Consider the following 14,372-nt stretch of genomic DNA (forward strand, 5'->3'; position numbering starts at 1 on the left):
ATATTTTGGCTAAAGACTTTTATTTTTATTTTTTTATTAAAATTTTTTTTCATGTTTTATTTTTTTGAGAGAGAGAGAAAGACAGAATGCAGGTGGAGGAGGGGCAGAGAGAGAGGGAGACACAGAATCTGAAGCAGGCTCCAGCCAGGTTCTGATCTGTCAGCACAGAGCCCAACGTGGGGCTCGAACCCACAGACTGCAAGGTCATGACCTGAGCCAAAGTCAGACACTTAACTGACTGAGCCATCCAGGCATCCCTGGATGTAGATTTAAAAAATGTTTTATCCATTAGCCATTCACATTCCTTGCCCTTACATTTTGAACCTGATCTTCATTTGTGTGACTCACAGAGACTGTGAGTGTGAATCAAAATGTTCTACACTTTGGTTTATTCCATCTCAATAAGAAAATTCACATTTAAACAAAGGTAAGTCAAGAAGTGATCATGAATGAGATTCCTTTAAATAAAAAATTTTGCTGCTGCCCTAAAAATATAGTTTTTCTTGTAAAAGTCGTTACATGCAACTTCACAAGTCTAGTCCCGTTGTTAAAAGTGAGACATGATTTTAATTACATGATTGGATTACACTTACAAAATAATTAAGTAACTAGAGTTTCAAGTAGATTAAATATGACAAATAATTTAGATTTTTAGTGGAGCATAGTCTCAGATACGAGGTATAGATAAAAACTCTTTCTTGGGGCGCCTGGGTGGCTAAGTCGGGTAAGTGTGCGACTCTTGATTTTGGCTCAGATCATGATCTCACGGTCGATGGAGCCCCGCGTTGGGCTCTGCAGAATCTGAAGCAGCCTCCGGGCTCTGAGCTGCAAGCACAGAGCCTGATGTGGGGCTTGAACTCACAGACCGTGAGATCTTGACCTGAGCTGAAGTCGGCCTCTTAACTGACTGAGCCACTTAGGCGCCCCTATCCTTAAAATAATCTTTTTTTTTTTTTAATTTTTTTTTAACGTTTTTTATTTATTTTTGAGACAGAGAGAGACAGAGCATGAACGGGGGAGGAACAGAGAGAGAGGGAGACACAGAATCGGAAGCAGGCTCCAGGCTCTGAGCCATCAGCCCAGAGCCCGACGCGGGGCTTGAACTCACGGACCGCGAGATCGTGACCTGAGCTGAAGTCAGCCGCTCAACCAACTGAGCCACCCAGGCGCCCCAAAATAATCTTAATACTTATGGTGTGATAGTGGTTTGCCAATGGTTACATTGTAAAACATACACACTTGATAAAAATCTTTGTTCCATTGGTTCTTCACAGTAAGGATTCTTTCTACATTACAATGATCACACGTTAAACCAGTACTTTCCATGCTTTATCCTGACAAGGCACGCATAGAAAAAGGTAGTATTTGTACAGCAGCTGGAGGGCAAGGCTGCTCATAGCCAGAGAGGATCTACTGTTTGCACCTGGCCACCCTACGCTGTGATATTTCTGACAAGTGTGGCCTAAGTCCCAAGCTCCAAGGCAGTCTTCGAGAGTCTATTCAGATTACTAAGGTATCAACCTTGATAATGGTGCCTGGAGTTTACTCAGAAAGAGAACGTATTCGTCATCAATTAGCACTTTGTGCAGCTTCTACCTCTTGGACTCTGTACCAAGCAGTGAAAAAGGTTTGAATTAGTATGATTTTTTTTTAACGTTTATTTATTTTTCTGAGAGAGAGAGGGGGACAGAGTGCAAGTGAGGGAGGGGCAGAGTGAGAGACACAGAATCTGATGCAGGCTTCAGGCTCTGAGCAGTCAGCACACAGCCTAATGTGGGGCTTGAACGCACGAACCGTGAGATAAACGACCTGAGCTGAAGTCGGATGCTTAATCGACTGAGCCACCCAGGTGCCCCTGAATTACTAAGATTGTATAAACACAAGGAGAAATTCAAGCTATGTAGTCACACTGTAAAGACTGTGCAGCTCTTTTTTTTTCCTTCCATAAGAGAAAACTTCCATCAGACTCTTCTTTTTAAACAGCAATTCATAGTACTAGATTAGTTTGCCATATTCATCTAAAATCTGGGTGTTGCTTTTTTATTTAGTATAAAAGACCTTACAGACCTTAGAGATCATCTTGCCCAGCTATAGTCACAGATGCCAAAACTACGTTTTGGAGTGGATAGGTGACTTTTGAAAGGTAAAATATTTTACCATGGCGTTATCATCTCTTGACTCTTTGGCTAATCTGCTATTATCACTCCATTCTACAGATAGGAAGAATGAGGCTCTGAAAGGTCAAGTGCTCTCTTCCATGTTAATTAGCAGCAGAATAATTTTCTAATTTATAATTCATTATGATTGCTTTGGTTATTTTCAGTCTGTTGCCAACCTCACAAGCTAGAGTAGCTAAGCCCTGCCATCCCGCAGCTGTCTCCTAGGTGGAGGCCTTGGTGACTTCCAGAGAACTCTGCCTGGGGAAGAGATAGTGTCAATAATCAGTCTGGAGAAAAAAATAGAACAAAATTTTCTCCTTTTCTGTTTATATGGCATTTTTTTCCTCTCCTCAATGAATTGAAATGAAAGTTTTACATGATTTTTTTGTGTCCCTCAAAACGTTTGGTCTTGATGTGAAGCATGTTCCAAACAAAGATCAATTACGGCTATCATGTTATTTCCTTCCCTAGTTGATGAAATTTTAAAAATGTTACTTAAAATACTTACTGATCTTTCGCTTCATCATAAATAAATAAGTTCATCATGGGTGGAGAGAATTGGGGATTTTTATTAGAAGTATTTAGGTTCTTTTCATATTAAGTTTCATCTATGCAATTGAATTGCTTTGTAACCTGGGTACGTTTTAGGGGACTCATTTTCAAAACGAGGAAAGTGATTGACCTATGATCATTTTTGGAGACAGAGGAGGCCTTTATGGTCACTTGCTTAAATCCTTTCATCCTACATGTAAAGATCAAGGTCAGAATGATCAGATGACTTGTCCAAGGTCACCAGACAGTAAGCAGAGGAGCAGGAACCCAGTTTTTGTAACCCTTAGTTATACCCATATTGCACTGTCATGCTGCTGCCATACGATGAAGGGTTTAAACAATTCTGCAAATTTTATAAACAGCCTTCTGACAAAGAAATTAAGTGCGATCATAAATAAGCAAACTAGCTGGTTTCCTCGTTTGCCTGAGTCAATGCGATTTCCGTCTGCAACACAGAAAACCAACTCAAACTAAACTTCTATTTTACGGTTGCACATGTATCTCCCGTATCAGGATAAAGAGTTACGTTCAAGGTGTTACCTAACAAATTTGGGTGTGATCTAGGGATTCTTGAATAAAAGGATCTTCATGTTAATATTAACATTTTGTCAAAAAGCAAGTCAAAAACATTTTTCTTTCTAAAGTTACTCAAAACCATGAAAAATATGGACATAAAACTCTGTGTGTGTGTAAAACAACCTATTACAAGAGTTACATTTAGGATCTAATGTAAGTCAATATAAGCTTATTTTACCTTTCCTGGGGCATTCCTGTGAGCCTGCATTTTCATTCACTTTTCTACGCCCCGTGTTAACACGAGACTGCACGTAATTGTACGGTGTTTGCCTGTAACCCTGGATTTGAAGTTGCTGTTTGGTTGAAATGAGTCTGTTTTTGAGGACTTCATTCTGTCTTTCAAGCTCATGCACTTTCTCTTGCAGCCGCTCAATCATTTCTTCCATTTCCACATCTCGTCCCAGCCGCTTGGGGCCGCCACCACCCCGCTCATATCTTTTCTTGTCATTAACTAGCCGTATTAACTTGGTGGCCATTCTAGGGAAATAATAAAAAGATGAAAAGGAATGTGAGAAGTCAGCATAAAATGCATTCTGTTGAAAGGAACATAATCACTGTGAGGACTTCAGTGCAGAACCTGAATAATAAATTTCAGGTTTTGATGTAACTATTACTGCCTGTGAAGAATCCTTTGATGATAATTGAAACCACTGGGCAACAATCTGCTTTATAGCACTGACAAATAACAGTTTCCTAAGGCTTATCATTTAAGGTTAGTAAAGAGAGGACACATATTTACTCCATATGTTCCTCAAATGCAATTTTTAACGCATGACCTTATGTAGGAATGCTGTATGCACTTAAATGTAGCTACAGATTGTGGATGTGGTGGGTTATAATATGCAAGCCACAGTAAGTTACAGTTTTGAAAAGTGTTAAGACTATGCAGCACTGCTAAGTTTTAGGTGGACTGTTTTCAGTTTCTCTAGAATTAAGACATATTACAAATACAAGAAGGTTAGAATGCACAGGTACACATTTATAAAAAGCCCAATGAAAAATTCAGAGGAACCAAAATGTGCCACTAAATGCTGCTTGGAACAAGAAATCCTCGTGTTTGATGGCAGAAAGTAATCAGATGCAAGAAGCGTTATTTTAATGCTACCTTTAAATTTAGACATAAGTTGTGCTTTTGACATCTCAGGAGTTTATACCTTTCATTCTTTTAAGTTTTGATAAAAACTGGTTAGACAGAACAAAAGACAGAAAGGGCACATGGGGGTGATGTAATATACACGTACGGAAAACATGCCTGACAGTGAGTGGAAAAATGTTGGCAGGACAAGAAAGAAAAGGTGGCTTTGATGAGAGACACAAGTTCAAGACTTTACAAAATTGGTCGCACATCTTCAATAGCTGATTCTGGTTTATAGTGAATCTATTTTTATAAAGAGCCAGACGGAGATTGAAAATAAAAACTCACTTCATTTTTCTTTAAATGGGGTTTGCTTTATTTTACCATGGTTATGGACAGAAGCTTTTACTTAAGAGAACAAAAGTGAAATAAAAAAATCCTTAATAGCTTTGGGATGTCATAGAACAACCTTTTTTTGCCCTGAGCAGAGTCCTCTGTAAGAGCGGTAGTAATACAGGTCTATCTACACTTCTGGCTACCCGGCCTACAGCATGTGGCATCAGGGAGAGCTATGCATAACATAATCAGTTAAGATTGTTTTCTCTTTCCCTTGAGGCAAATCCATTAAACATGCTTTATAAGGGATACAGGATAATAAAAACCAAGATCCAAGAGTACCACAAACACTCTAGTAAAATAATCAATGGATTAGTTCCTTTTCCACCTAATCCAGAGAATGATATATCATTGGGAAATTGGGGCAGGTATCATAAGCCCAACAGAGCCACACACTCTATCTATCCCTTTAATGAGTTTAGCATCCTTAGCCCCGCCCAGTGGCTTAGCCACAGAAATATGGTAGCCATCCAACTGAGATGTCGAGCTAAATATCTGAATCTTTTGTTACCAAGAGACTTTCACAGAGATAGAGATTACATCCAAAGGACACAGGTTTAATATAAAAAGTCAGTCAACATGTGGAGAATAACAAATGACCCAAATTTTGAAGGAAAGAAAAGCACATCAATAGAATGGCTTTAAGTTCCTTCAAGGATGTACAAATAAACTTTTTGTCAAGAAACCTAAGATCGCATGTTTGTACAGGAATAGCAATAATTTTCATTTGTTTCAGGTGATTATTTTGTAACATTAAAGAATCATAAGTGATCTGGTAAAGTTTGAGTACTTATTTAAAAAGGTGGTTTATCAAATCTACATTTATACCAACGTGATACTAATTCCATCTTAAGGATAAATTTAAAAGCAGTTCTGGACCGCCTGGCTGGCTCAATCGGTAAAGACATGACTCCTGATCTTGGGGTTGTAAGTTCGAGCCCCATGTTGGGTGTAGAGATTACTCAAAAATAAAATCTTAAAAAAATAAATAAAAGCAGTTTTACACATGTTTGTAGGTAGTGTCAGTGGCATAAAATTCAGAAAGGATTTAGAGCTTTGGGTCATAGTGGTCCTTGGTTCACTACTCTCAGGGCTATATAAAATAAAATTCCAAGAGCTTAAATGGCTTCAGCCTAATACCATAGGCTAGTGGCAGAGAAATAATAGAACACATGTATACAACTTGACTCCTAGCCGAGTCCTTTTTCTATTAAACTACATGGCTCGTTATTAGGTTGTTTTATATTTTCTGGCTAGGACAGATTACTAATGAGGTCAAGGTTGTGAATTCAATTATTTAACTGGTCAATTAGGCTTACAAAGGAAAAAAATGGTTCTGTGGTCATAGACTGCATTCCTCATTCTGATAGGACATGTGTGTGTTACTGGTCAGAAAAGGAATCAGGTAAGCGAATCACAGGTCTTGAAAAACCATGTTATTAGGACTCAAAAATGAACTCAAAAGCCCCCCACCCAGCAGGTCAGTGAGTCATTAAAACAAAGCCCACAGAGTACAGATAAATTCTTAGCAGGATAAATTCTAATCAGAAAAGACCTTCCCCCCCCCCCCCCCCCCCCCACCCCATACCATCATCTTTCTTCCATGGCTGTCCCACCTTTCCATTTAGCCTAGAACATGAATGTGAATACAGGCCTGTGCAAGCTTACAAATGGGAATGTACTTCTTTGTTTTTAAGGTCATACATTCCAAAGATAGTAATGGTGTTTGTGAACAAGAAAGAATGAAAGAAAGTCTACTCTTAAGAAGTTATCCCTGTAAAAATTTCTTGCACACAAATCAAGTGACAATGTTTCTTTAGAAACAGTAAGGACTCTTTGAAATATAGGTTCTAGACTAATCCAAGCAAAGTTAAATATGTTCCAGACATTGAAGTGAGGTTTTCATTAGTAAACCCCCAATCTTAAGGGAACGTATATCCTAACAAGTTAGAAGAGCTAATTACTTTTTCAAACTTTCATTTTAAAACCAAGACATTTAAAAAACAGATGCTTTGGCCATTTGCTTATTAAACTATAAATATTAAACCAGAAGTTATTTATAGATATGATACACTTGTACTCTTAGTTATTAGCTCTTGCTTTCAAATAGCAACTTCAGACATAATAAACACTCATAATCTTTTTGGTTTATTATTCTATTTTGTAAGATTTTCCATTTTTAAAAATTGTATTTATTTACAACCTGCCTTGTTCCAAAAAAGATTCCAGGTGGAGTTTTCAATTAAGTTTATAAAACAGCATATCCTCCAAACTTTACAGAGTCAGGAAAAAAAGCTAAAAGCTTTTTATCATAACCTTTTAATTTTATCCTCTTGCTTGTGGCTATGCTGTTTAAGTAAAATGTTCTCATCATGCAAACGCAAAAATCTGTCTTCCAGTTCCTCACGACTGATACGTGACACTGCCTGGCGAGACTTCACTGTCCGTGTTGTTGAAGTTTCTGTAAAAATGCCAAGGTAATTAACAGTGGGATTACTTAACATAGTCTCTAAAAATGATAACAGTTGATATTAATATAATCTCTGATGCACTCATCTTTGTTCCTTTCTGACATATAATTAAGATTGTTGTAGAAAATGTTATAACATTGTTTATGTCACCAAGCAGAGGGGAGAATAAAAATCTTTGCTATTACAGTTTATGTGCAATCTTAAGGATTTCAGTAATAATAATATCCATTCAAATGATATTGAAATGACCATTCTTTAAGACTGTAAGAGAATTCTGATCGAATAAGATTTTTCAATTTATATGCTCAATGTTGAAAAAAACAAATTAAAAGTCAAAGTATCTGAAAGTTTTTTTTTCTTTGTTTTTTTTTTTTTTACAAAAGAGTTGTAACAATAATTTGGTGAACACAGGATATATTTCAGAGGTATGTATGTGTTTTGGGTTACAGAACATAAACTGTAAAATTTGCAAGTCCACACAACGAAATCAACCAACCTTTACAAATTTATAAGCTATTTTACATATTTTAAAAGAACTTTTATATCTTTAAGCATGTGTATGTATTTTTTTTTTAATATATGCTTAAATTTGGTATTTTCCATATCACTGGCTAATTTTCATCAATCATCCAAAAGAAACAAAGAGCAAACGGACAAAGATTAAAGCCCCTACGGTGTGTTCCTGAGGGCAAGAATTGAACTTAAAGTAGCAAATTCCAATAAATAGCTTTGCACAATTAAAATTTATTGGTATTTGGATACTTGGTACTCTACCAAAGACCTAAAACAAAGCTTATACATACTTTTCATTTTAAAAAATAAAATCTGTAGACTTGGACTTATCTTTTTCAATAAAAAGCATACTGACCACCTTTCTGTGGTAGTTCAAGGTGGCCACTTGAACTGTTGTAACAAACAGGTGTATGAAGACACGTCAGTGGAGTGTATTTTACATCACAGCCATCTCAATGACAAATGCACTGGCACGACATGCTGTATACACCAAAACATAGCTCTATACTCTCAACTGTTCCTCAAAGCAGTTATTTTACTTTTTCAATTTTAAAGTGCTTTTTGAGCTCTCTAGCAACCACCAAGTGATAAAAGGATACAGAAAACCTTTAATGTATATTAATTTGATAAAACAAAGTCAATATCGCTTGGATAAACAAACCATTTTGAGGTACTCTACTTGAAAGGCAAAAATTTTTAAATATGGCATTTCCTGCCATATAAAATTTCAACATAAAGAAACATTTTAATGGTGAATGTGATTTAAACCAGGCAATTCGGTTTGGAGGCTTGATGCTCTCTGCGTAGTTCCTACTGATGTGTGGAATTTTAAAAAGATGATTTATAACAATTCTTTATCAGAACAGAGGGGGATTTTACAGTTTCTATGAGCTGTTGATAATTGATGCATGCAGTAAAATACCATATGTTGTTCTAAACTCTCCGTGTGCCTGTTTAGTCCAATCAAGAGCTATATAGTTACTTAAACGGCTTCATTGGTGAGGATATCAGAAATACTTTAAATTAACAGAAAAGAAGTTACTGATCAAAGTTCATAACGATAATAAATAACAGCTGGCCGTACCTTGTAACCCTCCCATTCCAGAGAGGTTTAGACCTGTATCTTTCACAGGCAGGTCTCCTGCCGTCTCATCAGTTGGACCAGACATGGCCTGTCTGTGGAGAAAAGAAAACGCAAATAAAATCTTCTCAACATACAACATTATGCAATGGAATGAACCAAATAAAATGAATAAGGCACTATGACTTTAATGGACTTCTTAATGCTCACATGTGCTCTTGAAGAAGATGAAAGCTTCATTTTAAAAGTAATACTACGTTCAATCATGGAGACAGTGTTCCTTTCAACAGTGTATTTCCTATAGTTTGCTTAGGAAATGAGGTAAGATTATCATTCTTCCTTCTCTCTTCTTATTTCTCTGTCTGAAACAAAAACAAACTCCCCCCTAATTTAAGAAATACTTTCCTCTCCATCCCCCTTTCCCTTTTGTGCCCCCCAAAGCAAGCAGGTACCTTGAAAAAAACCAGTCAGAAACTTGATTCAAATGGTTGTTCTATTATTTACTAGCTGGTGAAGTCACCTAATCTGAGTTTCAGTTGCTTAATCTTAGTATTTCTTAAAAGGTCATCTTACTTTGTTTTACACACACACACACACACACACACACACACACACACACACACACCCTTACATAGTATATATGTATGTATACAAGTAAACTCTACCCCCAACATGGGGCTCAAACTCATGACCTGGAGATCAGAAGTCACATGCTCTACCGACAACTGAGCCAGCCAGGTGCCTCAGTTCCTTAACTTCAAAAATGGAGAAAATAATACTGATCTCACAGAGTTATTCTAAGGGTGAGATGGTAAATTAATAGCAGTGAGCACATTTGCCTGGGAGGTCAATACTACTTGAATATTAACTTCCAGTTTGGTGCGCAAATGAGTAGGTAGGTCCAAGTTTTGCAAAAAGATGCTTCATAAATTCGCCCACTGAGTTTTTGTTCTGTCCTGTCTCTGTCGCCACGAGGCCTAGTCCCAGGGCTTCCTACCTCAACATACAAGCTGTCCAGTTAATTCTGGCATCTTTACAGTTTCTATTCTTCACAGAGATGCCCCACAGTAACTCAGTTTTGTATGTGGATGTAAACGGTCCGTGCAATGTCTAGTATGCGGAAAAAGAAAGATCGCGTATTTTCATTTCGAATTACCTCGAAAGCCAAATGCAAACTACCAGTGAGATGCCCTAAGGCAGAGGTTCTCAATCTCTAGAACGGCGGGCCTAGAATGGAAAGTCCAAGAGAGTACCAAATGTGTCCTGTGCACCTCTGTCCTGTACTCTCAGAGGCTAGCACAGAGCTTGGCACATAGCAGGCATTTGCTAAATACTTATTGAATGAAGGGAATCCATGGAGCTTTAGGGTCTGGGGACCCAAGAGATGGTTTATCAAATCTTGTATGCATATTTGTATATGCACACTATCTTTTAGGGAAAGGGCTCATAACTTTTACTGTAACTTACCGAAGGCTGAGAACCACTGCATTCAGTTGTGACACAAACAATTAACAGACATAGACCTGAGAGATCATCTCCTACTTCTGGAAACACTACTACAGAAAAGGTGGATTTTAGGAAGCAAATCATCAATAGTTTAAACATAGGACATTTGTGAAAATGCTAACGTTGCCATGACAGAGTTATGGTAGCTTTTATGATCACGACGACGATGATAGTTAACGTTTACTTACTGAATGCTTACTAAAATGTGCCAGACACTCTTCTGAGTGCTCTGATTAGGAATTAATCAATTATCTCACAATATCCCTGTGAGGTTGTTACACAAGTGGTTCTTACTTTACAAATGAAAAAACCTGGACACATCCTAGGGAGCTTGCCTAAGGTCACGCACCTAAGAAGTAGGCGTCTGGTCACAGTTTTGTCATGGTTGGGAAGGTGGAGGGAGGGCAGTGTTACTGGCATCCAGAGGCCACAGATGATGTTAAACATCCTACAGTACACGGGAACCACAACAAAGAATTGATTACCTGGCCCCACAAGTTAACAATGCTGAGGCTGAGAAATCCTGTAACGCCTGTAACGCTGTAACGCTGAGAAATCCACGCTGTAACGCCTCTGCATCCCATCTCATGTCATCCCTCCTCGCTCACCATGCCCAATCACACTCCTACATTAGGTTCCTCAAATCCAGGGTCCCCTTCGCCTTGCTCAAAGCCTTTGCATTAGCTGGCTCTTCATTCTCTGGGGCTCAGCTCAAATGCCACTTCCTCAGAGACGTCTTCCCTGATCATCCTATGGTTACTTTCCCCCCGGTTTCATCACTGTGTATTTCTGTTGTAGCAGTCATCTCTACCTAAAATTGTCTTATTTGTTTACTAGTTGACTACCAGTTTGTCACCTAGTAAATAAAGCAGAAGCATCTTGAGACGGGTATCAGTCCTGTTCACAGCTGTAGGGAACAGTGCCTGTTGCAAGGCTACTGATGCAAGACCGACATTAATATTTACTGAATGTTTAAATGAAAACCTGGCTTTGAGACTAAAATGGTAAACAAAATCCCCGCCTGTCTGTAGTTAACAGGCTATGGGGTAATCAAACGGTAAACAAGTAATTATAAATCACTAAGCCAACAATAGGCCATTTAAGAGGCTAAAGGGGCTACCAACCAACTCTTAACCCAGGGTTAAGGAGCGAATTGTGTTTATGTGCCCTTCTATATGAAGGAGGACTTGGAAAGGCACGGCAGGCAGCATCAACTCTCATCAGCCTGCTTTAAGGCTGGGCTGTAAAATTTCAAACCGGTGCTGGTCGTGGGGATAATGGGCGGGCTGTGATTCAGGCCTGAGGATGTGGTGTCTCGTGCTGGGCTGCTTTTCACGCAAGCAGAACTCTAGGGCCTTCTCTAGGCCGTAGAGCGGATCCCAGGACCCCCAACCCTGCTGTAGGTAGAGGGTGGGGCCACCTCCGTCCCCCTCACCTCCCCCAGAGTACTCACCGCCACTGTCTCCCCGCAGGTAGCTACCGTTGCTATAGCGCCGACAGCGTGCTGGGCTGCTGGCGGAGAGGAGCACGGGAAAAACATGGGAGGCTCCGTTGCCTCCTGGGAAATGTAGTTTTCCTCCGGCCCTCGCCCGCCCTCTCGCTGCGTAGCTGCCGGCCCTGGGAAATTCTCCTGCCCCAAACCCCGAGGCGCTCTCGGCCGTCGCCGCCTTGCATCCTGGGAAGGGTAGTTCTCGAGGCTCTGAAGGAGAATGGAGCTGGGCGGAAGCAGGACGCCGAGAGAACTACATGCAGGAGGCGGGGTCCAGAGCGAGGAATCTACGCGGCTAGCAGTGGCGAAGGCGGCTGTAGCGGCAGCATGAAGCGGACCCCGACCGCCGAGGAACGAGAGCGCGAAGCTAAGGTATGTGGGCTTCTCCGGAGTCTGGGATCTTTGGTGCACGTATAGGTAGGGGCCGGGAACCGGAAGGGCTTGGCTGCCTGGTGAACGGACGCACGGTCTTAAGCCAGGGGATGACAAGGCCTTGTCAGCAAGGGAACCAGAGACATTGGGGTATATTACATTCGTGCTGCTCAGGATGCAGGCCTAGCATCCTGTTGGATCAGCTCACCAATGAGAATCACGACACCCATCACGACACGGCACTTCATTCCTTGGTCAGCTTTGTAGCTACCCTGTGCCTCAGTTTACCGGACTCTCAGATGACTGTGATCGTAACAGTTGTGCGTTCTCTTCGGTAATGATTTCTGAGGACGAGATTGGTTCAGATGAAATATCTGTGCGGTCAGATGTATTTTTTTGGAACAGTTGTCTCAGTGGTTGCTTGTTTTGTTCTGTGTCTTCAGCACAGTGGGTATGAATCTAACTACAATCCTATTTTCTACCTTTGGGGTTCAGCCTCAGGTAGTTGCCGTTCCATGGGATGGCAATAATAACATCTATAGCGACGTTTTGTTTTGTCATTTGTTACATGCATTTATTTATTGTCATTTATTACAAGCATTTATTACATGTCAGTTTCTGCGTTAAGTTCGTAAAATTTATATTTCATATTCTTACTGCAGCAGATTTCAAGATAGATATTATGCAGATGGAGTATCAACAGCCCTGTTTTACAGGCGAAGCCTTGAGGTTCAGAAGAATTGAGTGTTTTTCTCTCTCATTCCCCAAATCAAGTCCTGTTGATTTGTTTAAATACGTCGGTAAGCCGGTCCATTTTTTCAATCTCTGCCACCGTGGACCAAGCTACCATTGTGTCTTTAATGGATTGTTGCATCAGGCTCCTTATTGGTCTGCGCTCACTCTACACACTAACACTCCTTTGTCCCCTCATCCCCTTTCTCCCACACAGCCAGTCTCTTCTGCACACTATGGAGTGTGATCTTTTCAAAATGCAAATCTGATCATCTCCCTTTCCTTCCTCCCTCCTCTGCCAACCACCTGTTTAAAAGTTTTCCATGACTTCCTGTTGTTCTCAAGAGAGAGACAGAACTTCACATGGCCTATGATGGTCTGGACATCCCACATGACATTCTGCCCACTCTTCGCCCATCAGCCACGCTGGCCTTTTTAAAAGGCCCTCTTTTCTGCTCTCTCTGGTTACATAGCCTTTACACATGCTATTATGTTGCCTACTCTATATTAGGCAAATATTAGAAGTGAGAACCAATTATAAATATAACACACAGTTCTTGCTCTTGTAGAATTTCAAATCCTACAAGTGAGTTTGTCTTAGGGAATACTTCTAGGGATTTAAAATGTAAAATCTGCCCTATAATGACCTGAGTTATGACCAGGTTGCACTGGGGACCTGAAGTTTCCATGCTAGGGTCTGCCTGTGATATGGACAGAATACTGAAGATGGGTTCCACGGGGGGAAAGGGAGGGGAAGGGAAGATTCTTTTGCATTAGTCCACAACAGTGTAAAGGAAGAGAGAAATGTCATCCAGTGGCATTGTGTATGATGTCTTTCTCACCTTTTAGCTTTACATTTGTGTTATCCATCTATTCTGTTAAGATTTATTGAGCACCTATTATTTATTTGCTAGACACTGGGATTATGACTTTAGCTAAGATAGAATCCGTGCACAAAGAAGCTTCTACTCTACTGAAACCATAACTGTTGCCTGTGAGATAGTTATTCATGTCTTCCACATTTTACAGATGTGGAAACCAAGGCTTAAGGAAATCATGACTTGCCCAAGGCCACTTGGTTGCTATGTGGAACTAGGGCTCAGAACCAGGTCTATCGGACTCAAAGCTTTTTTCCATTTTCTGCTGGTGAAACATGTTGAATTGATAGAGCAAGTTGTCTTCCCGTTTTCTTTAAAGAAGTTCTTTGATATTTATTTAAAATTTGCTTATGACAGTATCATCGGTTAGAACAAAGTATAGGCAATTGAGGTTTTTTTTTTTTTAATTTTTTTTTTTTAACGTTTATTTATTTTTGAGACAGAGAGAGAGCATGAACAGGGGAGGGTCAGAGAGAGGGAGACACAGAATCTGAAACAGGCTCCAGGCTCTGAGCTGTCAGCACAGAGCCCGACGCGGGGCTCAAACTCACGGACCGCGAGATCATGACCTT

At 39.9% G+C, this 14,372-nt stretch overlaps 2 protein-coding genes across 7 annotated transcripts in view; one reads left to right on the forward strand and one right to left on the reverse strand.

Moving 5' to 3' along the window:
* RPGRIP1L (RPGRIP1 like) overlaps positions 1-11,966 on the reverse strand; it is a 96,088-nt gene extending 84,122 nt beyond the window's left edge. For 4 of the 6 annotated variants that reach the window (XR_007455645.1, XM_049621133.1, XM_049621137.1 and 1 more), the window contains exons 1-5: positions 9,821-11,767; positions 9,034-9,185; positions 8,827-8,918; positions 7,075-7,219; positions 3,466-3,764 (exon numbers count right to left, since the gene is read on the reverse strand). Coding sequence is in view for 5 of the 6 variants with exons in the window: in XM_049621133.1 (XP_049477090.1) it covers positions 3,466-3,764; positions 7,075-7,219; positions 8,827-8,911 (529 nt within the window). In the remaining variant the exon portion in view is untranslated. The other 2 variants (XM_049621135.1, XM_049621134.1) reach the window with 2 other exon arrangements.
* A 23-nt stretch (positions 11,967-11,989) lies between these two features.
* The window catches only part of FTO (FTO alpha-ketoglutarate dependent dioxygenase), a 330,797-nt gene continuing 328,414 nt past the window's right edge, over positions 11,990-14,372 (forward strand). The window contains exon 1 of the mRNA XM_049621209.1: positions 11,990-12,190. Within this exon, the coding sequence (XP_049477166.1) occupies positions 12,146-12,190 (45 nt within the window). The 5' untranslated portion in view covers positions 11,990-12,145. The remainder of the gene's footprint in view (positions 12,191-14,372) is intronic.

This window comes from Panthera uncia (assembly GCF_023721935.1).
Source record: "Panthera uncia isolate 11264 chromosome E2 unlocalized genomic scaffold, Puncia_PCG_1.0 HiC_scaffold_19, whole genome shotgun sequence".
In the NCBI taxonomy this organism is placed as follows: Eukaryota; Metazoa; Chordata; class Mammalia; order Carnivora; family Felidae; genus Panthera; species Panthera uncia.